The 27,935-nt window shown below is 48.8% G+C and overlaps 4 protein-coding genes across 7 annotated transcripts in view; 3 read left to right on the top strand and 1 right to left on the bottom strand.

Moving 5' to 3' along the window:
* LOC128272229 (elongation of very long chain fatty acids protein AAEL008004) overlaps positions 1 to 12,378 on the top strand; it is a 35,413-nt gene extending 23,035 nt beyond the window's left edge. Inside the window, exons 4-11 of one of the 2 annotated variants that reach the window (XM_053009997.1) lie at positions 1,675 to 1,757; positions 3,954 to 4,061; positions 6,370 to 6,453; positions 7,175 to 7,231; positions 9,580 to 9,685; positions 9,819 to 9,955; positions 10,029 to 10,181; positions 10,939 to 12,378. In XM_053009997.1, the coding sequence (XP_052865957.1) occupies positions 1,675 to 1,757; positions 3,954 to 4,061; positions 6,370 to 6,453; positions 7,175 to 7,231; positions 9,580 to 9,685; positions 9,819 to 9,955; positions 10,029 to 10,181; positions 10,939 to 11,190 (980 nt within the window). In that variant the 3' untranslated portion in view covers positions 11,191 to 12,378. Of the gene's footprint in view, positions 1 to 1,674; positions 1,758 to 3,953; positions 4,062 to 4,982; positions 5,064 to 6,369; positions 6,454 to 7,174; positions 7,232 to 9,579; positions 9,686 to 9,818; positions 9,956 to 10,028; positions 10,182 to 10,938 lie in introns of both variants that reach the window. The other variant, XM_053009998.1, reaches the window with a different exon arrangement.
* A 3,154-nt stretch (positions 12,379 to 15,532) lies between these two features.
* LOC128274479 (WD repeat-containing protein 37) lies at positions 15,533 to 18,527 on the top strand. The gene is made up of 3 exons (XM_053012694.1): positions 15,533 to 15,914; positions 15,999 to 16,860; positions 17,006 to 18,527. The coding sequence occupies exons 1-3, from the start codon at positions 15,533 to 15,535 to the stop codon at positions 17,379 to 17,381; spliced, it is 1,620 nt and encodes a 539-aa protein (XP_052868654.1). The 3' UTR covers positions 17,382 to 18,527.
* A 121-nt stretch (positions 18,528 to 18,648) lies between these two features.
* On the bottom strand, positions 18,649 to 23,640 carry LOC128274478 (polypeptide N-acetylgalactosaminyltransferase 16-like). Its single transcript, XM_053012693.1, has 4 exons — positions 22,244 to 23,640; positions 20,002 to 20,282; positions 19,392 to 19,923; positions 18,649 to 19,310 (listed from the first exon to the last, which is right to left on the bottom strand). The coding sequence occupies exons 1-4, from the start codon at positions 22,543 to 22,545 to the stop codon at positions 18,671 to 18,673; spliced, it is 1,755 nt and encodes a 584-aa protein (XP_052868653.1). The 5' UTR covers positions 22,546 to 23,640; the 3' UTR covers positions 18,649 to 18,670.
* A 2,852-nt stretch (positions 23,641 to 26,492) lies between these two features.
* Positions 26,493 to 27,934, top strand: LOC128274480 (galactose mutarotase). 3 transcript variants are annotated; one of them, XM_053012695.1, is made up of 3 exons: positions 26,493 to 27,170; positions 27,228 to 27,563; positions 27,639 to 27,934. In XM_053012695.1, the coding sequence occupies exons 1-3, from the start codon at positions 26,493 to 26,495 to the stop codon at positions 27,924 to 27,926; spliced, it is 1,302 nt and encodes a 433-aa protein (XP_052868655.1). In that variant the 3' UTR covers positions 27,927 to 27,934. The 3 variants fall into 3 exon arrangements, with proteins under 3 accessions (XP_052868655.1, XP_052868657.1, XP_052868656.1); XM_053012697.1 differs by having other exon boundaries at positions 26,548 to 27,170; positions 27,228 to 27,549; positions 27,724 to 27,934; XM_053012696.1 differs by having other exon boundaries at positions 26,548 to 27,170; positions 27,720 to 27,934.
* The last annotated feature ends 1 nt before the right edge of the window (position 27,935 follows it).

Below are 27,935 nucleotides of genomic sequence, written 5' to 3'. Positions count from 1 at the left end.
CGGTAGCCGACCGATTACCGTCGCCGCGATGCGGTGCATTAACCTTGGTAACCTCTAGTCAAGTCGGAACCCCGAACAGCACCGATTATAACGGACCCCCGGGCGTGGTGCCATCGGTTAATTGGAAGGTGTTCGAGTAGCCCGTAACGGGGTTGTATGGCCCCGAGGCCAAACAACACACTTGCGCCATTTTGGAGCGGAATTTGAATGTACTACGATCGAGGTTAGTCGCGGCTGGCTGGCTGTGGGCGATGGAGGCGCATGGTAGCCGACGTCAGCACGGACCGTGAATCACACGACCTAGCTTGTTAGTGGGTTGTGGCGGTTTTTTTCCTTGTTAATATCGTGCGCCTATTTAGCGGAATAACAACAAGTTCCACCGCATCAACGCGTCTCGGATTGGCGTCGTCAGGCCAACCGGAGGGGCAGTGAAGTGGAAAAGTACCGCGTGACATTGCAGTCTAGGCGGTGATGGTGTCGATCGCCGCGCGAACCAGCATTCCGCGGCCTCAGATTATGCACATCTCGCTGGTACGTCGCTGCCAAGTAATGACTCGGCTTCCATTACCTCGATCAGCATCTCGCATTGACGCACGATTGACGATGGAATTTATTTCCTCAATGATACCCACCAAGGCGTGTTGACGGGCCCTGACCGCGCTCGTGTGGTTGGGTTTGGAAGGCGGTAGCAGCGCAGTGTTAATAGAAACATTAAATGAATCTTATCAATGTGTTTGTGCGCAAAAACTGGTGATCATACGTGAGACATACGGATCCCACGAAAGCATAGCTGGATTGGTAGCAGCAGTGACCTGACATAAACATGAGTCGGTGACAGCATCGAGCATCGTCTGCGAAACTAAACCGCCCGCTGTGTCAACCCGATGATGCCCAAAGAGCTCTCTTCACGCAACAGCTTATCAACCTGGTGAAGGTGTTCCGTTCCGTCCGGGAGACGTCTATTGAATAATGAACCGGGCGAAACCAACGCGCATTCGGTCGCATTCATCATCCATGTTTATGCTTCCATTTAGCACCTCATTTTCTCTTTTTTCGGCCAGCACAACACTGTGTCACTGTGTTTCCGCTTGCTTCTGCCGTGTGTCGCGCACCACAACCGGTACGGACTTTGGCCACTCCTCGAACGAACCCGAAGTATCCTAACATCATTACGCCCGTTTCCCACGCCAGACCGCTCATTACGCACGCATCCTTCACGCGTGCTGCTGGCCCGGTGGCTCGTCAAGAGTGTTGTCCACGGTCCACAATAATTGACTGTCAATTTGTTCCGCTCCTAATTACACTACACGCGAAGGACGTCGATGGCGGAGTGACGGGTGACGCAAAAGTGCTATAAATTACTACCCCCGGGCTGGAGGATGGAAAACAATCGCGGTTCCGTGTCCGCCGTTGTTTACCAATCGATCTGAGTACAGGTGCTGCGGACCATCAGAACTTGGTTCATATTTTATTGTGAAAACCAGGCGGTAATTGGACAAAATATTAGAGCACAAAGTGCTTCAATTAAATTATCCGTTACTCATCCGTGTCCAATTAGCATCGGATTTGTGGTATTAACATAACGCAACAATTAGTACTGATTCTCTGTTTTGTGCCCGTTTTTGCCCGTTGATTAATTTACATTTCCCCCTTTCTCTCCCGATACCATTACAGATAGCCGGACGAAAGATTGGCCCCTGATGTCGTCACCGCTCCCCACGCTAGCGCTATGTTTAGGATACGTGTACTTAGTCAAAGTGAGTAGTACGTCGCGCTGCAACAGTTGGGACGCTAGAGTCTCTCTCCGCTTCAACCTTGCCAGGAACACCAACCACGTATCCGTCCGGGTATCCTTCTGGGTGCGGGCTCTTAATTAGTGAGCCACGGAATCTGTGTCGTTTCGCCAGCGTTTCCGATTTCCACACATTGAGAGCCACATTCAAACGGCTGGCGGCCAGCCGGAGTGGGTTTGTGTTTTTTTCTTATTGGTCTTTTTAACACCAGCGAAGGCGACATTGCGTGTCACGCGTGCGAGGTGTGTGTGTGATTTGGATTTCGTTTCCATTTTTTTTTGTCACCACACACGGAGCGGCGGTTTTTGTTTTAGTTCGTAAGGTTGTCGATAGAGTTGTTTTTTTTTCCTTCTTCTTCTATGGTATTTGATAAATTTCAAGGCAACCGACAACCATCTCCACCCAACCGACCGCCAGGCGGTCACCCCTCTCTCGCTCTGCCCGGGAGCACTAATAACAGGTTTGTGTCGAATCGGTTCGTGTTTTTTTTGTCCGTTGTTGTTGATCGTTTCCATTTCTAAACCCTGTGTAACCCTGCAGCTGCGGCTGCTGACCGCCAACTTTGCATCTTCGGGCGCATCGCGTCTGTTTCTCAACCAGTGCCTCACTCACGCACGGGGCTAATGGTGGTCTTTTCGAAATGGAAAATCGCTGCGAAGACGCATAACGGCAGCATGGAAAAAATGGAAATAAAAATATCACCCCAATAACGAAACCGACCGACCGACCGATCGGAGATGGGCTCTTCGGCACCATTCAGTGATGGCTGGCAGCGACGACGAGTAGGCCACTACTGATTTGTGGCCTGCCTGTGATGGGCGGCAGGTCACAGGCTCTCGCGCAGTCTGTCGAAAGTGGTCGATCCTCCATCGATCGGTGGCAGCGCAGCACTGCCGGTAATGAGGCAATGTACCAACCCAGCGACGAGCCGGGGCCGGGAGTTGCTGAAACCCCCGGTAGCCAGCTGTGGCTCAATTGATGAAGAGAGCGAATTTTTTTGTTTGGTTGTTACGATCGCGTAATGGGGTCGATTTTTCTCCGAACTCGTCTTCACTTTCGCCCCGGGGGGGGCCGCGAAGAAAATTCGGACCGACCGAAAATGTGGTACCAATCGGTGGTTGCGTAACACCCGGGGGGCGCGGGGGTACGAATGCATAATTCGTCAAGTGTAGCCGGCAATTTCGGGGTGGAATTTCACCGTCGGACTCATTGAAATGGCCAGCGAGACGCGCGCCGCGTTGCGCGAATGAAAATTCGACCTTCACGCGTGCCGCGGCCTACTTGCCGGCCGTGGTGGCCCTCCCCCCCGGGCTTGGGTCGGTCAGTTCGGGGGCCGCCTGGCAGCACCCGGCGCACATATGTGAGTGATAAGGCGTAAAACAAAAAAGCACACTACGGCTCGCTTTGCGGCCGTGCATTTGAAAGTGAAACGCTAAAGGCCGACCAACGGTATGCTGGCTGGCACCACAGCACTCCGACGGTCCGTTTAGTTATGGTTGGGCCCCCTCTCCGGCAGCCGCAGCGGGGCTCGACTCGGTGGCGAAAGCACGGTAAAACACAAACTCGGTTAAGGTTAGATTATCTAACACCACCTGACCTTAACCGGACCGGATTTTCTGCTGCTGCTGCTGGTGCGGCTGCCGTTTCTTTGGCCAGGGTGACAGCCGACGGTGGATCGTGTGCTATCGCAGCGGCGCAAGGTGGTGGTATCGCAGCGTTGGCGATCGGTGGGAATGTTTTGGGCCGGTCGAGTTGCTTGATCGCAACAACCACCATTGTCCGTGCGGCGGGGTGGCACAGGGTGCAGCTAGAACCCGCGGTTTAACGGTTGCCACTGGTAATTACTATTTAATTGCATCCAATCCGGGCCAGCATCGGGCGGCGGCGGGGCAGGTGCAATATGTTTTAATGATTGTACGGATTGAGGGGCGGCACTCTTGACACTTGGCACTCTAAACCGTAGCAGATTAAGCGGGCCCTATCACGAGTACGATCGGTTAATAATGATCTCACTAAACATCAGGCAGTGCGTGGCAAGCGCCCTCATATTACTGCTTCTTGAAACGACCCAGCATCTGAGTGCCATGAACTCGCTCTGACATGTGTGTGCGTGTGAATAATAATGATAATGATTCCGTTTGTTTTTCTTCTACGTTTCAGGTCCTCGGCCCAAGGCTCATGGAAAATCGCAAACCTTTCCAGCTCAAAAACACCCTTATAGTGTACAACTTCGTTCAAGTGGTATTCAGTGCCTGGCTGTTCTATGAGGTACAGTTAACCGTGGACCGACGCTTCGTCCCTTCCAAGACAAAAAAGAAAAAAACGAACGAACGAACGAACGAACCGATGGGAAGCATTATGACCGGACCCAAAAATGCTGAAAAGCATTCAGACTCACGCACGGGAAAAAAAACGAAAGACTGCACACACCCAAGACAAGCAACGAACCTCTTTCCGCTGTTTGGCCGATTCGCTTTCTGCTTTGCGAACGACCCTCTCTAGCGCTCTAGAACAATTTTCGACGTAGCCTTCCGTTTCCGTTAGCACGGGGCCGGCCTCGTCCGCTGCACTTCATGCGATGCGTGTCATTGGCCCCGAAACCGGAAACAGGGCCGCCGATGCGGAGCGGTGCACATGCCCACCTTGAACTTCCTTACTTCGCCCCACGCAGGACACTTCGTTGTTGGCGGCCATTTTCCTTCCGCTGCTTATCGGCTTATGTTGGCCACTTCCTTGCCAGGCCGTGCCAGGAACGCATTGTAGAGGTCATAAACCGCTATCTAAATGAGACTTAATTCGGACGCTTACCATTTCCTGACGCGCGGGAGAGGAAGTGACCGCCACAGCGGGTAATGACCCGCGGCTTTGGACGTCCCCGTCCTTTCACTGCTACTAAATATACTTTACTGTGACCTTGCTCCCACCGACGTCCTCTTCAAGAAGCTGCCAAACGGATCCAGAAACGGCGATCGGAGCCAACGAACCCTCTTCCGCGTCCGGGAAGGGGCCGAAAAGTGAAAGGAACCCGCGAAGGACGCGATCCCACTCATGGCCTCACGCCGCCGCCACCTGCACCACTGCATGTTGCTTTAATTCAAACCTTTGTTTTTTTTGTTTTTCGTTCTGTTCTTTCTTCCGTGACTTCGCGCCACTTTCATCGCGCGCCAAACCTCCGGGTTCCGGGTTCAGTGTTTAATGGGCGGATGGTGGGGCTCGTACAGTTTCCGTTGTCAGCCAGTGGATCACGGCACTACCGGACAAGCGATGAGAGTAAGTGCTTTCCCTTCCTGTCCCGAATGCCCGTCCGAAAAGAAGAAAAAAAAATGATAACCCTGGCAATCCCGCAGCAATCCGCTCCGGCACGTTGACTCCATCGGTTTCTGTCGATCGACTCTCCCTTTCGTCACTTGTAGAGAACCTCTAACCGGTCAAGTGCCCTTCGCCCTCCAAGCTCCGGTTCGCGTGTCGCCACCCCTCTTGCACCCCGAAATTCGACATTCAGTGTTTTCCCCATTGCATCCATCTTGACACTTGTTCCGCGCGTTCTAAGCGAGTTGTACAAACGGAGAAAGCCTAGCTCATCAGTTCTAATGCAAAGCTCTGCCGCTGGTGGACGGGGTAAGCCATACCGTAGTGCCATCCGTAGCGGGATGGCACATCCACTCAAACGTATGACTCGAGTGGACCCGTGGCCCTCGGTGCCGCCGCTACCGTATACACTCACTGTACACAATCCGTTCTCCGTAACAAAGTTCCTTACCGACGGAACTCTCACGCCCCGGGTTATCCCGGACGATCATCCACGCAACGCGACGCGCAGCGGACGTATCGTAGTGCACGCCGCCAAGTGTGAATCCTAGCAAAAAGCTAGCCCTTTGGCGGACGAAAGTGGGCAGATGGGTTATACGATAAGAAGTAACAGGAACGTTTATTGCCAGCGGCCAATACCTTAGGCCCTGTGTGGCAACGAAGGTTTGTATGTGAGCACGGACGACAACGGCTAGAACGAGGAAGGTTGTTTTCTTAATTTTGTCAAATGTAAGCTTCTCTCTGCCTTGTTTAGACACCTCCGAAGCTTTCTCCGAAAGGGAATTCCAGGACGATTTCCGGCGTTGGGAAAGCTTTGGGATGGTCTTGTGCAGTGCCTGGTGTGTGCCGCGTGCCGTTTTGTTGTTGTTGTGTGTGTGTGTGTGCTGAGTGTGTGTTATAAACGCGATTCTATGGTCTGCAGATGCGAGAACCTAGATTAAGCTGGAGAATGGCGGTGGAGAAAAACCCCTCAAACAAGAGGCAACATCCACCGAAGCTAAGCCAATAATCTGAAGGATATTAACGACACTTCTATCGAACACTTCTGAACTGATTGACTGATTTACGAGTGTGCTAGGATTAGCAACCGACAGACTGAACCACTTTGCTTTGCCGCAACACGGGCAGAAAGTGCAAGACACACGAACACAAGAGACGAATCCACAACACATCGAACGTACACAGAAGAGTGCAAACGGTGCCGCCCATCGGCAGCACTCCGGCATACGGAACCAACTAACCGGTGGACCCTTTTATAATTTTACAGATTGGTGTATCGGGTTGGCTGACGGGACATTATAACTTCCGATGTCAGCCAGTCGACTATAGTAACCACCCCAAAACGCTGAGGGTAGGTTTCGCAACACGGCAACAACGCCCGAGACTCGGCCGTGCTGCTCCCAGTTGATTCGATTCGCATAACACGCACTTGGTCGCTTGTCGGGGAAAAACAGTTATCGCACCCCTCGTATACTAACCTTGTACTGTAAACTAACACGGTGTCACTAAAACACGCTTCAGTTCCTTTTCCCCACACTAACTATTAGGCGTAACGTACAATGGTACATTTTATCACACATTTCATCATTATTATATATTGAAACCCCTTGATCAGGTTCGTTAGTTTTAACCAAATCCGTGTCCTCCATCACTTCGATTCAGCCCTTTCGTAGACAACTCATCTCGCTGCATGTTCGTCGCCCTCTATCACGATCCCGCGGCCCCTACATGTTCTTAATACCTTTTCTGGCATCCGCTACCACCCGTAAGCCAACTGGAATCCAGTCTTCCAGTCTTGCATGAGCTCCCACAGCGGCTCCCCCATTCGTATCCATCCCAAAGCATTCACAAATCATCCCCTGCGTTAGCCTTCGTTTCGATATGTATCGCGTTTGGTGCCAAATTCGATCTCCTCTCTTAACCTGAAGCACCCGTGTATCCTTCTGTATGTGCATGTCCGTGCCGCCGAAAGCCCGACCGTTCGCTAATCCACTGTTTTCTCCCGTCTTTATGCGACCGTTTCGGAACCGGATTGGCGTACAACTGGGAAATCGATCACCTTGCGTGCGTAGATGGTGCATGCCTGCTGGTGGTATTACTTCTCTAAGTTCACCGAGTTCTTTGACACGGTAAGTCAATTTTATGGGTTTCTCTGGTCTCTACATTTCAGGCACCAACGAATTGAATCACAGCTCCCCGACCTCGACCTCGACGGTATTCAGCTCAATCGAATCGGTTAAAAGCTCAAGAGACGTATTGCGGCTCCGTTTGCCATAATAAACTCCCAACGAAGACATTAAAATCCCTGTTTACGAGCCCAACCCGCCAGTCGAAAAAAAAACTCAAACATTGACGACAATCGGCATCATTCTGTTCCTGCTTCAGTGTGTCGATGTTCTTCGCTCTTTTAATCGCTCCCGAGCCCAGTGTTCAGTCCGGACACACGCTCTGCAAACTTGAACCTGAGATGATGAGAAGCCGAAGCAATAAATTGGCTTTTTTTCTACTAATTTGCTTGTGCCACCGCATCGAATCCACACAGACACACGCGGCGGTGGACACAATGATTGGCTTGTTTAGTGGGAAGTCCTCTTTTGGAGTAATTTGTTGTTTCTAATTGACCAGTAGAAAAACAAACTTCGAAGGTCCGTCCGGCAAAACCAACAGTCGAGTCCCCCCTCAGTCGAGGCCTCTCGAGAGAGGCGCGCACAGATTGGCGAAGATTTGAACAATCATCGTGACTCGAGATGAAAGCTTTGAGCCTACCTACCGAAGTACCGAAGCGCGGGATGGGACACTCAAGAGAGGTGCCTCCGGTTGGTGCAGTGCAGGTTCTATTTGACGTACTACAAATTTGCGGATAGTGTTTGACTTTCAAATAAACTTTTGTGCTCCGTGCGCCACTTCCTGTTCTGGAAGCTACCCGAAGCCTGCGTGCTGCGTGATGATGATGCTGCTCTTCCAATGTGAGGCTAGGTCCAAAGTCCAAAGTTTGAGAAGACTCTAACGAACAAGATCAATGAACCTATTCTCGGTGCCTTGTCATCCGTGAGGCGTAATTTGTTTCGATGCTTCATGCGAACAAACAACAAGCGATGATCACCTGACCCGGCGGGGATGCCTAAAGGGTAAAAACAGAATATTCTCTCTTCGCCCCCAAATATCCTACCTCGATGGGTCAACCCGATGGTGATGCAATACCAGCGCCCACGTTCTTGTTGCTTTCTCAATCGATAAATGGCACACCTGGCGTAGTCCGAGGAAGCGGAACGGGAAATACCTGTATCCGCCGTTGCGTGTCACCGGGCGGTCGGGCTCTGGAACAGAAGGATCACGATCGCGACGTGCGGTTGGCAACAGCTGCGACCCAAATCATCGTATGCAAAGAAAGTTCATCTCTCGAACCTCTCTCCTCGCCGTGGTGTCTCTCGACCGTTGGCCCCGCGCGGCGTACGCCCAACGGAACCAGTTTGAACAAGAAATCATCACCGGAACGCAAATAATTTAGATCCGGCTCTCCGGGTCGTTCATGAAACGCGATGATCATCCGTGTGTGTGCAGTCTGTGTGAATCCTCACTTTTTGGCTCTCTTTATAGTGTAGGCACAGAAAGCCAATCGGTGCTCTGTTCCGTTAGAGAGCCGCGAAGATTTGGGGTTGAATAAGGAAAACCCATACGACAAGAGTTTTATGCGATCCGTTAACGATAAAGTTAACGACAAGTGCGACGAATCTGTTGGGACCGTGAACATGCTTCCCGGCAAAGGTCATTCGGGCCCCGGTGGTCTGGGAGTGGATTTGAGTCCAAAGTTTGTCCAAGTTCCGGACTTGAAAACAAACATTTTATTTGTTGAACAAACGCCTCTTGATCGTGCTTGACGATCGTGCTCCATCTACAAATGGACGTTGTGATCCGAGTTGTGGTGATGCAGCTTGGCTATCAGCGTTAATCGAGAACCAAGTAACGCATTTGCAACAGCAACGAGTCTCGTCATGCGTGCCATGCACTCGAAATCACGGAGTCCGAGTCCGATTAAACGGCCCGCTCTGCTATGTTGTAGCCGTACAGACACCGAACCGTGCGGTGGCCGTGAAACATCGGCGTCGAACTCGTCTGCCATGGAATGTCGTTCATAACGTGTTTCCCTTCTACGTTGTTTTTCGGTCGCTTCGACTCGTTGCCCGTGTCGCAGGGGTGCACGACAAGTGGTGACACGCGTTCTAGAAAATCACAGCGGTAGCTCGAAGGCTGCCAACCAGCCGATACGGGACCGAGAACCATCGAGGATCGCGGGGCGACCGATTCGAATTTGACGTTGGTGCACTTGAACGGGGCTGACAAGTAAATGGGGTTAGAGTTCACACGGCGCCCCGCTGTGTCGAGTGCAATGTACCTTTTAGAGGGTTCCCCAGGACCCGGTTGTGGTTGGACCATCGTTGCGTTACTGATCTTGGGTGACATTTTGTTTCTTCCACAGTTCTTCTTTGTGCTGCGCAAAAAGAGTAGTCAAGTGTCTACATTGCACGTCATTCACCACGGATGTATGCCAATGTCGGTGTGGTTCGGTGTTAAGTTCACTCCAGGTAAGAAGGGGGGCGCATGATGACGGCCACGGCGACATATTATCACCCGAAGGGACCTTCGCCTCTAATCGATGCATTCCGATGCGCATTCGCCATTGTTTATTGTTTTTATTCCTTTTTTCCCCCTCTACAGGTGGTCACAGCACATTCTTCGGCCTTTTGAACACGTTCGTACACATAGTTATGTATACTTACTACTTGTTTACTGCCCTCGGACCGCAATTCCAGAAGTACCTGTGGTGGAAGAAGTACCTTACCGCCCTTCAGATGGTAGGTTGGCTGAGGTGGCCGGCGACGACTTACGCTCTAGGCGACAATTTACTAACGTACCACCTTTTTGCAGGTTCAATTCGTTCTGATCATGGTACACGCTTTCCAACTGTTGTTCATCGATTGCAACTATCCGAAAGCTTTCGTCTGGTGGATCGGTATGCACGCTGTGATGTTCTTCTTCCTATTCAACGAATTCTACCAGAGCACATACAAAGCCCAGAAGGTACGTAGTGCGACCATCGAGTGGGTAGTGGGGGAACTGATCGACATAGGAGCAACCTAAGCCCTATTAACCTTCCAAACATAACGCTTATGGAATAATTCAAGATGATCGTGATCGTTTGCCTTGGTCGTGATCGAACGGAGGCTCTTTTCACAAACTATTACATTGGTGCTAACCAGTAGGGCAGCACATGTGTGGATCGCTGTCGCTCCGAATCGTTGTATAATCGGTATATTCAGCACCGGTAATCACTTTCACTAATTCACCATCACCGCCGAATTTTCGGTACCGACAGCACAGCGCTGAACAAAAAGCCTGCCGGATCAATCGACCCACAGGGAATTAGATCCGCCGTTGGCGAATGTGATGCATTCGCTCGTTTGGATGGGGCTGGGCCAGAAAACACTGGCCAAGTGGCGGTGTGGCGAAACCAGTTTTCATACGTCTGTCTTCGAATTTCGTTTCTTGACGGGGTGTGTTGCTCTCCCTGCCGGCCACAGTTTGCTGCAGCATCTTTTTTTTGCGCGGACTGCGTTTGGCAATTTCGCCATTAGGGTGCTAACTTTACTTTACTGTCGAAACAAACACCTTAGCAAAAGGAAAAAGGCGTCATAAAAATTGTTTGGTAACATTTGGTGAGACGCACCGTTTTGGGCAACGCGAATCACATCCTTATCGCTTCCCCGTTTTCAAGTATCTAACGTATATTTTTTCACTCTTTCTAACGAACACACATTCTGTCTTTCTCGACATGTAGCTGAAGCGAGACGCGGCCAGAAAGCGGGCGGCAGAGCTACTTCTGCAGAAGCAGAACGGAGGAGGCCATCTCGCAGCCAACGGTACCACCAATGGCAGCATCACCAGTGGCAATGGAACCGTCAGCAATGGCACGACACTGGTGGGCAACGGAACAGGCAATAAGGCGGCGGACTACTACGTGCGAGGCGATGTGCCGGCCGAAATCGAGCTGACGCAGCGGTCCACCACAACTACGCGCACTGTTCAATAATAGCGGATAACAAGCGTTCTGTTGTTATAATTAAAGATTAATTTATTGTAAAACTCCCGATGTGAGGTCCCCTGATCCTGCGGCCAACACCACCACCACCATCAACGGCGACGGCGAGTGCTACGCAATGGACGATCGCCATCGATCACCCATCCCATTCCTTTGCTGCAAACTGTGTGCGAGCTGCGTGCTCCCGGCTTCCCGCACCATCCACACGACGGTGGACGGTGCGCACTGTGACCGGGTTTAGTCACTCGGCACCATCCCCCGGTAAACAAAAAAAAACACACACACACACACAAATAACCTAGAAACAAAAATCAATGGTGCATCTGTTCTGCTGGTTTCGCTTAGTTCCAGTATGTTTTCGGATATAATAGATAGCTGTTCGATTCTTTTTACCTACTGGTCCTTTTTAAAGTGAGTAAAAGAAACGCTTAGTCGGTGTTTACATAGTGATGATATTTTGATATAAAAGAAAATGAAACAGAAAAAAACATGAAGACAAAACAGAGTGTACAGAAAAGAAGAAAATGTGGACGCGGAGTAAAACGCGAAAGGCAAATCGGAGGCAGAAAACAAACGGAAAAGAAAACTATCAGGAACGGATAGAGGGGTGTACTAGTGCGAATGAGCTAAAGTAATACAAAAGGGAATTAGTAATTAGTAAGATCATACAAAACATAGACCTGTGTGAGTGTATACATTTGTTTAATGCCAGCGCCTATAAGTTGTAGGAGGATAGAGTCCCAAGTGCGGCCCGGATTCCCAGGCGTGCACTGGTGGAGCTGGTGCTGGGTGATAGTTTGGTGTACTTGAGCTACTCGGAGGCGGATTCAAAACTGTCCGATAAAGAAACAAAACAATAAACTAAGCAAACTATAGTAAAAGGGAACGGAAACGGCACTAACGGTTACGGAACCGTTTTTCGCAGTGTCTTGAGTGTCTCCCTTCCACAAGTCCTTCATCCTTCCATTTTCCTTCCTTCTCACGATCCTTAAAACCTCCTTTGGGGTCCCTCCCGTGCCGCTGGGGAGGTTTGTCACCTAAAAGGCAGCTGTGCTTTAAAGAAATGTGTGGGGTCCTAGATTACATATAAGCGAAACGCCAATTTATTTTTCACCGTATGTCTAAGGAATGAGTTTTTTTCTTTGGAAGGCAATAAAAAGAGAAAAAACAATAACTTTACACAACGACACGCTGCCATCTTACGTTAAATCTGTGTCGCTTGAAAATGAAAGAAAGCTTAGTATATTGTTTTCATTGTTGTGTCCTCCCTGAGCATACAAAATTCTTGCACAGATTTACACTACTCGAACAACCTTCCGTATTAGTAATGGTGATGGTGAAAAGTAGTGATAGCGGTATTTAAAATAACTTACAATTTGCCGAAATGCATGTGTAATATTAATGAACACTAAACCAGAACTGAATATATTTTCTAATAGCGCTGAACATGCTAACAGACTAATCGAAAAAATGAGATTCGATGGAACTGTTTTATATGTAAAAAAAACTGTGCTAATGTGAGAACCATTCTGGGCTTCTATGTGCTGTACTGTTTGGTACAAGGATACAAGGATGTCCCTATTGCAGTGTTAAATTAACAAAAAACAGAAACCATCTCAAAGATCCAAATAATTCGATATCATTAGATTACAAATCAGTGCAAGTATGTGCAGTAAGTAAGCTGAAATGCATCTTACCAGGTGAATTGGTGTCGCTTTGTTAAATATGCTCCTACTTGTGATGAGAAAAAACGAATAAGAATTTTTTAAAGGGCAAACAACTTGTGGTTATTGAATTAAAAAACAAACTTAAAGTTTGCTAAGCAGCCGGTAAATATGTTTTTTTTCGATAAAATGTAGTACGGATGCAAAGCATATTGATACGAATTTTTATTACCAACAGCCAGCATAACAAACCGGTTTCAATGTTGTGTACTTTGAAAGTTTAAATCAAAGTCCAAAAGTTACACTTCTTGCAGATGTTGTACTATTTTATGACAACTTTCAATCTCCCGCCGATGGCAATAGAAGCGTAGCATTAGAGAAATGAAGAATGTTACTATACACTCAACGTTGGAATCCCGTTCCACGATCTTTAAGTAATGGAATTTATAATGCTGTAGTATTTGTACCGCAGCTATTCATATCGTATGTTAAAAATATTCAAATGATTTATTAACTTAAACAAAGGACACTACTACTAATCATGCGAATCCAACATGGTCTCGTTACAAACAATGGTCGCACAACGAACCATTCAGCCTTTACGGATTATGTTTCTGCTGGCAGAAGATCCACATGCTTAAAACTATATCATGAAGCTGTGTACAACCCAAAGCAAAGCCCATTAACTCACTGTAGATAACTCAGCGCTGCTGTCGAAACAAATTGTCTTTCCTCAACAACATTGCTGTAAACAGAAATAACATTATCAACTTACATCCCATTCTGCAACTGAACAGCAATAGCAATCGTCAGCATTAAAGATAATATAAATCGTATTTTTAACATTGTTGATCAATACTAAGAAATAAGATAATAGAATACTAAGGCTTGTTTTATGTACGTATCGATTACTTTTGGCGCTAACGGTAAAAGTTCTTTAACAAATTTAACGAACTAGTAAAATAGTGTCAAATAAATGGACCGAACGTGCTCGGTCACTAGAAATAATGTGTGTAAACTGTTGTTTTTTTTCTATTATTTCTTTATCCAGCTGGATCTTTTATATGTTGATGCGAACACTCTAACGATGATCATCATGATCATGAGGCATTGGCTCAAATAGACTGGCGTAATCAAATTATCACCTGTTTATGGAAGATTAAAAACCGCACGAAACCAGTTGCTGTTTTGGATGGCACCACGAAGGGAACGTTTAAAATTAGATTGTATCAGTATCAGTCGTAAACATTTTCTGTCTCACGTATCATTTACGTTCGGCACCAAACACACGCCATTGAGCTGTTGCACCTATTGTGTGGCAGCAATCGGTCGCTGATAACCAAAGTAATGGTTTGATAATTGTTTACGGTCGAATCGAAAGATTAGCCCGCTATTGTGCCGAAATTTATTTAAGTGACAACCGCTCGGTACGAAATCGGCCAGAAATGGACGGTTACAGTGTCGAAGAAAGTCAAACTCCGGAGACGATCGTCCCTCCGGCAATCGGTCGAAATGACGATCAGGATCCCTACGTGACCAGAGACCAGTACAATCGTTTGCTCGCAGAGTTTAAGAAGCTGAAGAACCGAAACGAAGCCATGGAGCGGGTATCAGATCAAGATGAACGACGAGCCTTTCAGGTGTGCATGGACCGAATGGAACGCTTCGAATATCTCATGAAGGAGTTGCAGGACGATTTTCGGGATATAAAGTCTAGTGTGTGGACTAGTACACCAAAGGTTAACGTTGCGCGTACAACATCCCGCCCAATACAGCTTCAGCAGACAACCCAGTTCGATACAGCAGAAAACCCAATTCAACTCGTTATGACTATAGTGCACCCTAAACGAACCGCGGAATAACTGTGAATCAAAATAACTTATGTGTGAAAACTAGGATATATTAAAAAATAAAGATACGTATATTTAATTATTATTTTTCTCAATTTTTCTCACACTATGCACCCGTTTGGATTATCTTATCATAGTCTGATAATTTTGCATGTTTTTATCTTAGCAATTTTGACCCGAATGAAGGTTGTCGGTTTCCCTTGAATACAGATTTCAAATTTAAATCTGATTTTGGAGAGTTCCATCATGGCATATAAACAGACCGCAGGGTTGGTCATAACGTGCCAGCACCGCTAGGCACTTTGCTGGTGCTTGATGCATCAGCTGTCACTGGTGCAGTGAAGGAGAGAGTAAAAAGTGAAAAGTTTGCGACATTCTTGTATTCGCATGTTTTGCCTTGGATTTGATGCACTTGCCACTGCAAATTGAGATTGGAAGCCAACTTTCACAGCGCGTTATAGAAGCAATCCCGAGAATCGTGTCGTTAGCGTGCCGCAGTGAAAGAAATGATTCCGGTTCAGTTTCTCCCACTTATCCTTGATCATATACGCACGTAGTCTGGAGAACGGGTCGTGAAATAGCGAAATCTTCCGTCGGTTGATTTGCTGTAGCTAAAATCGTTGGCAGGGGGTGATATTTTGCGTCGGAATACCTTCAGCAACCACGGTGTCCATCTCACGCGGGTCCAGCGAGAGGCATAGCGGCAGCGACACCCCACCACTGAAGGCGACTTGCATAACAACGGCGCTCCCGGAGAGCAGCAGCTGCGGTGGTGCCCGGGAACGGATTAAGACAGCTTACGGTAGGGATTTCAAATCGATGGCGTTGGATTTGCTCGGCCGCAAAATGCCACTGGACGGGTCGTCAAAGCAACCGCCAGTTACACCGTCCTCGGTTGGCTCCGGAATTGCTGGCAGTGGTGGTGGAAGTGGTAGCAGCGGTACGAGCGCTGGTGGACACACTTCCGGCGCTGGTTCACTAGTAACCGGGGTTGTTGGCTCAGCCAGCGCCAGTGCTGGTAGTTCGTCAGCGCTGGGCAAACAAATGAACGCCAAGCGTTCGCTGAAGCTTTCCAGCCTGGCGGAGGATATTGTGCCCCCGGGTGTGGTCAGCGACGAGGCTCCGTTCCGCGCCCGGTTGCATCATCTGTTTTCGCAAATCGAAAAAGAATTCGAACTAATGTACATTGAAAACGTGAACCGTAAGTACAGCCGAAGTCGTCGCCTTCTATGTTGTGCCCTACTCGATTCGCTTTCATTTATTTGGCTTCAATCACTTTTTTCAGTACGTGAAAAGCTGGATGCTGTCGCTGGACTGACTCCACGTGACTCCACGGTTGGTGAAAGGATGCCATTGCAGGATACGTTCGAGGTGGATGGATCCGTCAATAAAAGCTTCAAATCGAAGCTCGGTAGCGCCGGTAGTAAAGTGAAGGCCGGCCATAAGCTGCGAGCCCAGACGAGCCGCATCGTATCGAGTTTCAAGGCACAGTCGGTCGTTAGTTCGCTGGTGCGTGAGTTTTGTGGCCACAAGGACGGTGTGTGGCAAGTGAGCACCAAAGTAGGTCAACCGATTATCGGTACGGCCTCGGCCGACCACAGTGCGTGCATCTGGAGCATCGATTCCGGGCGGTGTCTATTGCAGTACCAAGGGCACAGTGGCTCCGTCAATTCGATTAAGTTCCACCCGACCCGAGACATCGTGCTAACCGGGAGCGGCGATACGACGGCTCAGATATGGCAGGCGGCAGTGAATTGGGAAGTTCCGGCACGCAAGGGACACTCCTCCGAAGAAGAATTGGACGACGAAGATGAACCGTACGAAGAGCGAGAACGGACGGATCTGCTGCGCACGCCACTGTGTGAGTTTTCCGGACCCGGTGGCCATTCGATGGTGGTGGTAGCAGCGGATTGGTTGCCCGGTAGCGACCAGATCATCACTGCCAGCTGGGATCGAACGGCCATTTTGTGGGACGTTGAAACTCGTGAACCACTGCACACACTAACTGGCCACGATGACGAGCTGACGAATGCTTCTGCCCACACCAACCACCGACTGGTGGTTACGACGGCGCGAGACTCAACCTTCAGGCTATGGGATTTTCGCGATCAAATACCGGCCGTTTCCGTTTTCCAAGGCCATACCGAGTAAGTGTTCTGGTTATGTCGCTAGGCAACGAAATTGAATGAAAAAGTCCAAATTCACCAGGATTGTGGTTACTAGATTAAATAATGTAATATGGATCTCATACCGTCCTTTAACTCTCCTCTTCCGTCTGTGCTTTCATTCCAGAAATGTAACTTCAACAGTATTTACTCGCGACGACAAGCTCGTGTCCGGTTCGGATGATCGCTCCGTAAAGGTATGGGAGCTGCGTAACATGCGCTCGGCGCTGACTACCATTCGATCGGATTCGGCCGTCAATCGGGTTGCCGTTTCGGCTAGTGGTGTGATCGCCATTCCGCACGACAACCGCCATATACGGTTGTTCGATCTGAATGGACAGCGCATTGCGCGGTTGCCACGCACCAGTCGCCAGGGACACCGCCGCATGGTGTCATCGGTGGCCTGGACCGAAGACATTACGTCAAACTGCAATCTCTTCTCGAGTGGTTTCGATCGTCGTGTCCTAGGTTGGGGTGTCTGTTTGCCTCCGAAAGACAACTGAAGCATCAGATCGCCGAAACAATCTGCTTTATTCTCAGTGTTTTACTTTGACAGCTTGCCCGAGGGCGCGATATCGTTGGTTGCTGTTTTCGGTGTGTGGTTGTCCTCTAGTGATGTTGTTATCTTTGGATGGGATTTTTTTTACAAAAAAAACACTGATTTAGGCTCCAGTGCGGTTCTAGTCTAGCCTAGCCCACATGGGGTTGTGTTTTCGGGTCATTTAATCTCGTAAGCATTTCTAGGTTTGTCTATAGGTGGTGATCTGCTCATGGCCCTCTAAGTCAAAAGGAATACGTAAGCAAGTTACTTTTATACCGTAACGAAGATATTTCCCGATTAATTCCACCAAGCTTACAGTTCTCAGTGTTTACAGCGGTCCGTGGCATCTGTTAGGATAACGCGTTAGTATCGGAGGTTTCTGGGAATCTCAAACACATCCCGAATGTTATTTTGTTTTCTACCTGTATATATGTTTATAATTTATTATTGTTGTTGTCCTGCGCAAACCAATGCCGTCTAGTTGAGTAGTAAGCACCGACTGGCACCAGGGTACTTCAAACATCACTGCACTTTACAACATGCTACGGAAGTGGATAAAACGATGCCTTCACTTTGCAATACCAACCTAGTTTTACACTCGGTCACCATTATTAGACGGCATTGGTGGTGAAGGTAAGGCGATGATCGGTGCAAACACACTGGTCGGAAGCGACGAATGTTCAGGTCGAACGATTAAGGATATTTATTTAACGATCGCAGACGGGTACGGATACTGTGCTTTAGTCAGAATTCAGGAACTTAGTTGAGGTTACAAGGAAGCGTTAGAAACGATGCGATCAGGAAACGCACGAAAGAAGAAATATGTTAAATAGAGAACCGATGAGATCGATCGTTGTTTTCTGGTTCGATCACAGACTAACGGTGATCGATACCGATCACCGTCAGTCAGTCATTTGCCAGCCGATGGACGAGCCTTTTCTTGAAAGTCATATACGTTTCTTGTACAACATAAGGTTGTAAAAATTCAGCATCCGGTGGCGCTTGTTGTCCGGTGACGAAACGAAATGTGACGAGAAGGATAAGCACAGCAGTACCAAATCTATGTAAGAAAGGGGCATAGTTTCTGTTGATACTCTTGTGATGTAAAGCGGTGTAATGGGAAGAAAGGACTGTGCGAATGGTGAAACACGACGTCACAACTGTGTTTCATTGTACGAGAAAGAAATGGGCCACACCCGGTGGAGCAACTTATCATGTAAGGTTTTAGGTTTATTTTTTGGCTTCTGGTCGCTACACGAGCTGCTGCACTTCGACAGAAAAGCTCCAAAGCTGAGACGGAGCACCGCGGCGACACTTGGACGCACCGACGTCAGCCTTAATCAGGCTTTCCAGGCACATGCCACTCTGTCGGTGCACGAGCGTTCCACCCTGACGTTGCCAGCGTTGGGCCACGTTCACGGTGGCTCCACTGTGGCACCGTTCCGTTATCACCAGTCCATTTCGCACCGTTAAGCAGATGCCCATCTCGGTGCGTAACTGGCCAGTAGTTTTGTGTAACGCCCACTGCATCGATCCGTCGCTGTCCGCGGCCTCATGGGTGCATTCCATCAGCGTTGCATCGTTACCGTGTGTCTTCGGAGCACCACCATTAGAGCGTTTTCGGTGCGTCTTCGTTGCTGACCCCATCATTACACCGAGACACCGTTCGCCATGGCGTAGCTGCCCGAACGCGACGCTATTTTCGTTCGGCAGTTTCAGGTCGAGGAACACGTTCTGCAGGTACCAACTGAACTTTCGGCAGCTTAACTTCCGCCGGAGCTCCTGTTGCGCCCGTATGGACCCAACCTCAATCGGTATCGCTTCCGGGCGGGCATCGTAGAAAAAATTCTTAAATTCATCCATCCACACGAGTGCCACACGCTTCGTGTTGCTGCAATGATGCCGAAAGAAAAGAAACAATTAATGAATCGCGTCTTTGGCGAAACTCGCCGATTGATGGTCGGTTCTGTACCGTAGATACGTAAGATGGCTGCCGTCCGGTGGGAAATTGAACGGATGTTTCCGGCGAAAGACATGCCCAATGCGTGAACAGGGAACCACCTCGATGTGTGCTCCACACAGCCATGCCTTCAGGGACATTTCCAGTGATTCGCCGCCCCAAACGTCCATCCCCGAATCGAAACCACCGAGCTGCTCGAACAGACTTTTCGCCACGATGAAGATACCGCCGGAAATAGCGGGACTGTAGAACGGTTGCGATTCATCGTGCCGCCGATGCTCAAGTTCCTCCTCGGCGATGGGTAGCCAGCGGAAGTGCAAACTCCAGTCGAATCCACCACGCAACCGTGCACTGTTTGGACGATAATCGAATGTCTGTGCATCGATAATGTCGATCACGGGACTAAGCAGAGCCGTCGGATCGATCGCCAAGCGATCGTGCAACGGCTCCAACCATCCGCGGTTCACCTCGCAGTGACTGTCGAGGAACAGCAGGTAACTTCCGCTCGCATACGTTGCGCCAATGTTACGTGACCTTATTAAACCTGCGCAACAAACGGAACGGCCAGGACGAAGGAATAAACATGAGAATGTGCATCAACTTCTTTAGTTAGCGACCGTACCTTGTCGAATGGAATTTCGGTAGTATCGCACTAGCGGTATTTGGGTGAATAGCTCGTAGCGGCCAAGGCGGTCATCATCTTCGACTCCTGGGGTAGTGGACGCCGTCATGCCGTTATCACTGCAATCGTCGATGAGGATAATTTCTCGTAACAGATCGTGGGGTGTTCGCCGCAGTATGCTCACGATGGTGCGCAGCAGCGTTGAAGTGGCTTCGTTGTGGAACGTTATTATCACAGATGTGGTGCGGCCAGGTGTCGTGAGGTAGCTGCGCTCTTGGCAGCTGAAAGGGCGAGTGAAAAGTGCAAACATTAGATAAAACAGCAATTAACAGTTTTATGGTTTGTCTTCAAAGCGCGGCCAACCGGACACCCAAATGCACACACACGGAGCGAATAATTTTACCCGATTGATTGCTGAACTAATGGGTTGCTGATACTTTGAAATCGGCCATGGAACAGGTTTTTCTAATTCATTATGAACAGATTCTTATGGGCAACATAACTATCAGCGATCAGTTTGTTTAATTATAGTCACATTAGTTAAATTTTAGTTCATAGTCCATAGTATGAATAAAACATGACGAATCAGCCACCAATCCTTGAGATTCAATAAATTAAATGCTCAATGTATACCGCACGTGCATCAGTCTAACGCGCATATCGGAAAATTCGCCTGTGGCGCGTCAAAAAACGAAAGTGCTTGAAGCGATTTAAGCAAACATTTGAATTTTAGAGCGATTCACATTCTTCCGCCAGATCGCTGCCATGACTTTGGACAGCGCACTCTGGATTTATGTTTATGCATTGGTTAGCATGTCCACACGAAACCGGACTAGGCTACATACATATTTACATCATTATCACTTCAGGTCAAGATGTCCATTCCATTGTCACAACAAGTTTCTGTGTCTTTCAAATGGTGATTTTGAACCAATGAAAATCGGTCGCATACGAAATATTATAGGATTTTAAAGTAATGATCAAACTGAAGCGCACCTTTGATGTTTGTTCGAAAGGATATTCCGAATTGAATATATTCATTTACTTATTGCGACAAATATGTTCCACATCCACAGTTGGCACATGCCTATCCAAATCTCAACAACGAAAGCTATGCTCACCAGGTAATTTAAGACGTTCCACTAAAAGGAAGTTCAACTTTATGTTTATGACAATTACATTTTAATTAAATAGATCACCTCCGGGTTTTCACACTATTGGCTGTCCATGTTTGATCGAACTGAGTTTCTTCAAACGTTCGCATAGAGTAATGATTTGTTTTGGTCGATAATTGCTCAATAAAACCATGGTTTAAGTGCCGGATCAACGTGCTGCACTTCAATCACGCGAATCAACAAGAATCGAGAACATTTCAATGGTTTCTTTTCCGCTAGGACCGTAGCGGAATGCTGGCGCCATTCGAAAACATATTTACGAGCGTATTTACGATGCGACGGATTTATTCAAGTCGTTTCATTGGCGCAAATGGTGTCAAGAAAGAGTATAATCTGAACAAAACGTTTACTATTGGACACGAACGTGCCATTCGTATCGCTTTAACGAACGCTTCATTACGCTTAGCCAATTTCATATTTTCAACCAACCAGCTGCGGGGCGCCATTTCCGTCCGTCATTTTTTCAAGTTCAAGTGGTGCTAGCTGAATTCTAAAATTGCGCCGAATAGCGGTTAATGGTTGGCTATTTAGTTCGGTCACTCACGAAATCCGCTTTCTTGCGAATTTCTTGTTGTCGAGCTCCGTTCCTCGTCTAGGTCAAGCACGGAGGGTTAAATCCATCGTCAATCAATTTTGATGAATCGCAAACACTAGATGTTTTCACGGGTACCCGAGTCTCGTAACTTCCTGAGCGGCCGGCCCGATCGACGGAGGGTCAGTAACACCCACGGGGAAGAAAAATCACCACATAGAGCGTTCCTGCTGAAATGGAGATTTTTTTTTTTAGGGTTTCCTGTACCCCACTCAGCTAAACCATCGCCAAACGTCTGGGCCAACAAGTGGCGGCACTGTTTTTTTACCAACTAAACAGTGCGCCGAAGTGCGAAACGCAAGTCGCGCAGAAATAACTCTTGTTAGTTTATTTCTTTTGGCGGCGCGCCGCGATTTCATCATCGAACGGTCTTGGGGAGTTCCGACAGTTCGTTCTTGGCCCGCCAGCTGCATTTCGGGTGTGTTGTCCTGCGGCGAAGTGATCGTGTTGAAACGAAGCCCAGCATGATTCTCACTTGGGATGGCGTGTGTCGGGAATGGTGCGATCGATCCCGATGTGATCGCTTGCCGTGACGTTGAAGTGATGAAGGGTGAAGGGCACCGGAAGGTTGGTTGCCGCCTCGGTCGCCACCCGGTTCCAGCGCTCGTAAACCAGGGCCAGACTAACGGTGAGATTCATCTCCGCGATCGTACCCACCACCTTACGGCGCCCGGGGGGTGGCAGGTGCAACAGGTACACGTTGTTCCACAACACCAGCAGGGCACCGAACGCGACGATCAGCAGAAACCCGAACGCCTTCTTGCGCGGTACCTTCATCGTGGGGACCGCCGGTAGCGTGTGGGCATCGTCTTTCCCGGGGGCGACTATCCGGCAAGCTGGGGAACTGGAATGCGTCTGGCGGCCAGGCGCGCGATCCTATCTCGCGCTGGACACGGTGGTCCGGCCCGTAAGTGCTCCAGTTGTGAAGCGACGCCCCAATCGGAACCCGTTTTGCTGTGGGCACATCAATTTAGACTAATTTGCACCGAGACCTCTGCCGTCGTCGTCGTCGAGGTCTTATTGGTTCGCTAGAGATCTTCGGCGGGCGGGCAAAGAATAGACGAAACGGTACCACGCCGGGCCGCAGATTTTTCACAATTAACAAAGCGCCGGCCACAGTACGATCGGTGAAGAAAAGAGCACAAGAAATTATTTGCACTTTACAGCTCGTTGCGGCCTCTCTAACGGGGCTTTCTCTTCTTATTACTCATTTATTATTTGTCCCCGGCACAGAGCCTGGCACTAACACGGTCAATGTGTAAACACTCGAATAGATAGAACCATCACTCTACTCAGTTCTAATAGAAATACACAAAAAACATACGTATTGATTATTTTATCAACAAGCACACAACGGCTTACTTCGCTGACGCGCACAACGCGAGACCATATGCGGCGCCGCGGACCGATAAGACGGGTAATGGGCGCAAACCCAACGAATGCGTAATCGAATGTCGCGCGGATCGATCGACACAAGTATTCGTGTTGGAGCACTACAAACCCGCGGCAATTACCATTACGAGGTATGGTTAGACCGAGAACGGAAGGAAGTACCGGAAGTAGACTGCAATAACAACGATTACCCCGGGAACTGGCCACGTGTGTTATGAGCACGCCGCACCCGGCAAATGGGTTCTTCTTCCTGTGCGCCGCACACCGTTCTGCACCACTTAAACAAAACTTTAATCACGTAACAGACAGCGACTTAATCCCCCGCCAGTGCAATCGATCGATCGACGGTGTCACGGGGCGGTTTCAATTGTTATTCCTTCCGTCGCCTGCCACCACCGAGGGCCCACTTCCGGGGAGGCTCTGTGGCGCCAGCGTCCACTTTCCCGTCCCAGGGACACAAGAGACAACCCGTCCGATTCGCGGCCGACCAACGCGTTTGCCGGCTAGTACGTAACTGGCCGCTCCAGAGGCAGAGGCCGCGACTCCAAAGCGAGCCGCGGGAATCCCAGTGGCCCGCGGCGCACATGCTCTCTCGCCGGCTCTCTCACAAAAACTCAGTGTTTCGCTCCTTCTCTCACTAAAGTCTTTGGTTTGGCAAATCCACGGGTTAGCCGTGTTGCAGAAGATGCTCTAGGAGCACGGTGAAAATCAGATGACCGCCGTGGGGAGGCTGCCCGAGGGGTGACCAATCGTGACCGATCGGCGGCCTCGACTGATTTGCCTTCATGCTAATAACCGTGCAACCGGCTGCCGGAGTTAAGCCAGGCAGCACCTCGAACTATCGTCTTCTCTTCTACAACCATCACGAGCCAATAGATGGTGTGCGCGATGACCGAGGTGCGCATCTCATCACATCTGGGCCAGCCGGTAATTGCCTAGCTAGGGACAGCGAGCCCGTAAGAAGAATCGTGAGGCTGTACCGTGACCGCCCTGGTGATCGTATTTCATGATGGCCGGCGTTTCGCGCCAGCCTTCAGCCGTAGAAACTACCTACGTTCATCTCGCTTTCATCTCGAGTGCCCTTATGCAACCGATTACTACAGGAGGCCAAAGGCCGATAAGCTGCCCGCGCGGCAAACGAATAATCTCCGTTCGCTCTGTACATCGCTATCGACACTATCGCGCTCCCGAGCACAACCTCCCATCGAAACTCACGTGTTGCGCGCCCGATCGACGCTTCAACGTCCTTCTAATCGCTAACCACCAGGATCAACAAACCGTGGTTGGTGGCTGTGGGCATAGATTGGAAACTAATTTCGTCCCATCGAACCCAGCTTGTCGACCATTTTGCCTTTTTGCAGTTTGGGGAACGCAGCGCGATCGTTCCGTTTCATGTTTTAGTTTGTGTCTCTTTCCAACGAAGGGGAACATAAATTTGCATAACACTTGAGCCTTCCGAAAAATAAACAGAAAAAAAATCGTACCTTATTTGTCGATTACTCCATTTGTTTATGGATTTCGCTTTCAGACGGGCGCTGTACGTGGAGGATTGTTGCGCAACTACACCATCCGTCGCATCGTTAAGTGGCGCATTTTAATGGTGAGTTTTTGTCGATTTTAATTTCGACCATGGCATTGGCTTGTTTTTTGTTGTTCTATGGCAGCCAAAATGGTGACGTGGATGTGCGTGCTTTAATGAGTGTTGAGAATGAGAATTTTAAGTTTTACGCCAAGCTGGAGTCGCCTTGTGGATGGTGGGCTTCCTTGATTGATGGGTCATGGTCATTTATTTTCGTAGAGCTACAGTTTCGTTAGAAGAAATGATTCCTCTGGGGCACTAGGGGAGAGAAGGCACTTTTGCAAGACTCATGTTGCGCCTCGGATGGATGTCGACGTTTGGTCGTGGCCGTCTTCTCAACAATGCTCGCCGATTGTTTATGCATGGTGCACGTGGTGATGGTTCGTTGATGTTTACGCTTCGAACTGGTTAGTGCGATCATGCATCAAACATGATCGTGATGAGTTTGAAACATTTCTAGCTTGCATGTGACTTTTACGAGCTCCTTTTATCCCGTGGTTCTCTGCGGAAATGCCTTATTGCCGGAGTAATGGAGTAAAAATTTGGTTGGGAAATGATCGACCACGCTAGTCTACCACCGATAGAGGTGCATGTTTCCTTCCATCCACGCGATTTAAACTCAAATTAGCATGCAGGACAATGCGTAGCAAAACAATTGATAGTAATTTGTCTTGGTTCAGTTTGAGTTAACGTTGAGTTTAAAATCCGTTTTTTCATTTGAATTTTTGGCTTTGATTAGTCTTAAGTGATCATGTGTCTCCCGGCCCAACAAAGCGAAAGATTAACCTGTTGATGCCGCATATGCTGATATTCGTCACGCAGAGTCACTCCACCTCAATTTAGTTCGCATAAGGAATTGGCAGCATCCAAAAATATGAAGGATGTCGATGAACTACTATCTGGCCCGTAGGGTTTAATGCTATTGCAATTAACTTCATAATTTTTGTAAGTTATTTGCAAACACAGTTATTTGGGATTTTCGAGAGCTCAAAAGAGAACCCAAAAAACATTAAAATTTTAGTAGCTCGCGAAGAAACTTCTCAATTTGCTTCAATATATTTATACAGTTTAAATTGACCAACCGACCGAGTTGAGACAACTTTAAATTTATTTTTATTTATTTTAAAAATTATAATTTAAATTGCAATTATAAGTTATCATAACTAAGATGGCAAATCGAAACCGTCTTCAATAAAATATGGTGGTTAAAACTGAAGGAGCAACATTTCTAGGCGGCAAAAAAACGGTATTCCTTTATTTATTTTTGCGCACATGAAGTGGAGTTCAATTAAGTTCATTGTGCGCAGCCTCTTTTGACCGAACCGCAGGACGAACTCTGACCTTAGTTCGACGACGCCTGGACCATCATCCACCAGCTCTAAGTATCATCAACCGCACACAAACACTGGTTCACAATTAGACCACAACCTGCTGATAAGAGCATATTCTGGCGGAGCACCATTCGCGCGCCACACGCAGCCCTCTACGCGGAAACAGGTTGAACACAATGCGGCGGCCGGTCTTATGTAGGAGGTTTCGAATGTGTGCGTCTAGTATCTGCACGAGTTGTACAGTCGGTCGAAGTAGCAATCGAGATAAAAGCCTCCCCAGCAGGCGGCGAATTGTCAATCATTCGAACGCGGATGTTGGTTTATCTGTAAGGTAAATACAGCAGTGTTTTGTTTCGCGTGCAAAATTCAGAATCTCGGTATCGGGTAGATAACGCCCGTCGCAGCGTGAAAACTTCGGACACATGGCGGAGACTATTTCAGTAACGATCCAGCCGATTGACGGTGCGGAAAACCGTGGTTCTACGATCGAAAGCTATGAGATGGACAGTGCGAAATGTAGTGCTCCGGTGAAAGTGACGGTCGATGGCTTTGGCACGGTCGCGCATCCGAAAACCGGTGCCATAGAGACGGTGAAGCGGTTCACCTGGCGTAATAAGGCCGGCGTTACAGTGCAGGTCATCTCGTACGGTGCCATTATCACGTCGGTTAGTGTGCCCGACAGAAATGGCCGGTTCGATGATGTGGTGCTTGGGTTCGACGACATTCCGGGGTACCTGGCACCGAATAATCCTTACTTCGGGGCCACAATTGGGCGCATTGCGAACCGCGTTGGTGGTGGCCGTTTCACGCTGAACGGTCAGGTTTATGAGGTTACTAAAAATTTTGAAAACCGCCACCAGCTGCATGGTGGAGCCATTGGGTTCGACAAGTACAACTGGGACTCGCATGTTGACGGATCGGTGGTAACACTGACGCACACCTCCCCGGATGGGGACGAAGGATATCCGGGTGCCGTCATGGTGAGCGTAAGGTACGAGCTGACGGACGACAACCGGCTCGTGGCGCAGTTTCGTGCCGTGTCTACCCAACCGACGCCCATCAACCTAACCAACCATTCGTACTTCAATCTGGCCGGACATGTAAGAGGCTAACACGCACTATTGGATGCATATTTCTAATATTTAAATTCCACACAGAGCACCGGGCACGAAGAAATCTATCGCCACATTTTAAGCGTGAACGCGGATAAGATTACCGACACGGATGAAGATTCGATACCGACTGGGAAGTTTATCTGCGTCGGTGGCACGCCTTACGATTTGCGCATCCCTCGCGAGCTCGGGCCGGCTATGTCGAAAACGATGAGTGGAGGGTTCGATGACAATTTCTGCATTACGAAGGGCACCGAACAGGGTCTTACGTTCGTGGCCCGTGCGCTCCATCCGCACAGTGGACGAGTGATGGAGGTGTACAGCGACCAGCCGGGTGTTCAGCTCTACACCAGTAATTCTATGCCGGATCCAAACAATAATGTAAAACTATGAGTTACAACAAACGGGGACGCTTGGAGTCGGTGTGATGATATCATTGTTTGATGCTTCTTGCAGATACGCCCACGGTCGATGAACACGGTCAATTTTTACGAACTGACAACGCTGGAACCCATCGTCAAAGACGGGGCCGCTGAGCCACCGATACGGGGTAAAGCGGGAGCGAAGTATTTCAAGCACGGTGCATTCTGCTTCGAAACGCAAAACTTCCCCGACGCAATCAATCACGCCAACTTCCCAACGTCCGTGCTGAACCCGGGGGCCGAATACGTGCACGAGGTGCAGTACAAGTTTCTTACTAAGAACGAGGACCATGTAGAGGTTGCAGTTTCAAAATCAGAGTAAAATAAAAGT

The sequence above is a fragment of the Anopheles cruzii genome, chromosome 3 (genome assembly GCF_943734635.1).
Source record: "Anopheles cruzii chromosome 3, idAnoCruzAS_RS32_06, whole genome shotgun sequence".
Lineage (NCBI taxonomy): Eukaryota > Metazoa > Arthropoda > Insecta > Diptera > Culicidae > Anopheles > Anopheles cruzii.
The sequence above is the reverse complement of the archived record's forward strand: the minus strand, read 5'-3'. Positions and strand labels throughout refer to the sequence as shown.

Bases quoted from the DNA above. Each gene is read 5' to 3' on its own strand.
- LOC128274478 (XM_053012693.1), bottom strand. From the start codon at position 22,545: ATGAAGGTACCGCGCAAGAAGGCGTTCGGGTTTCTGCTGATCGTCGCG. The intron at 19,924-20,001 runs GTACGGTCGCTA...TTTGTTGCGCAG, and splicing joins CCGAAATTCCATTCGACAAG to GTTTAATAAGGTCACGTAAC. The intron at 19,311-19,391 runs GTACAGAACCGA...GCATCATTGCAG, and splicing joins AGCCATCTTACGTATCTACG to CAACACGAAGCGTGTGGCAC.
- LOC128274480 (XM_053012695.1), top strand. From the start codon at position 26,493: ATGGCGGAGACTATTTCAGTAACGATCCAGCCGATTGACGGTGCGGAA. The intron at 27,171-27,227 runs GTAAGAGGCTAA...AATTCCACACAG, and splicing joins ACTTCAATCTGGCCGGACAT to AGCACCGGGCACGAAGAAAT. The intron at 27,564-27,638 runs GTAAAACTATGA...TGCTTCTTGCAG, and splicing joins TGCCGGATCCAAACAATAAT to ATACGCCCACGGTCGATGAA.
- LOC128274479 (XM_053012694.1), top strand. From the start codon at position 15,533: ATGGCGTTGGATTTGCTCGGCCGCAAAATGCCACTGGACGGGTCGTCA. The intron at 15,915-15,998 runs GTAAGTACAGCC...CACTTTTTTCAG, and splicing joins GTACATTGAAAACGTGAACC to TACGTGAAAAGCTGGATGCT. The intron at 16,861-17,005 runs GTAAGTGTTCTG...CTTTCATTCCAG, and splicing joins GTTTTCCAAGGCCATACCGA to AAATGTAACTTCAACAGTAT.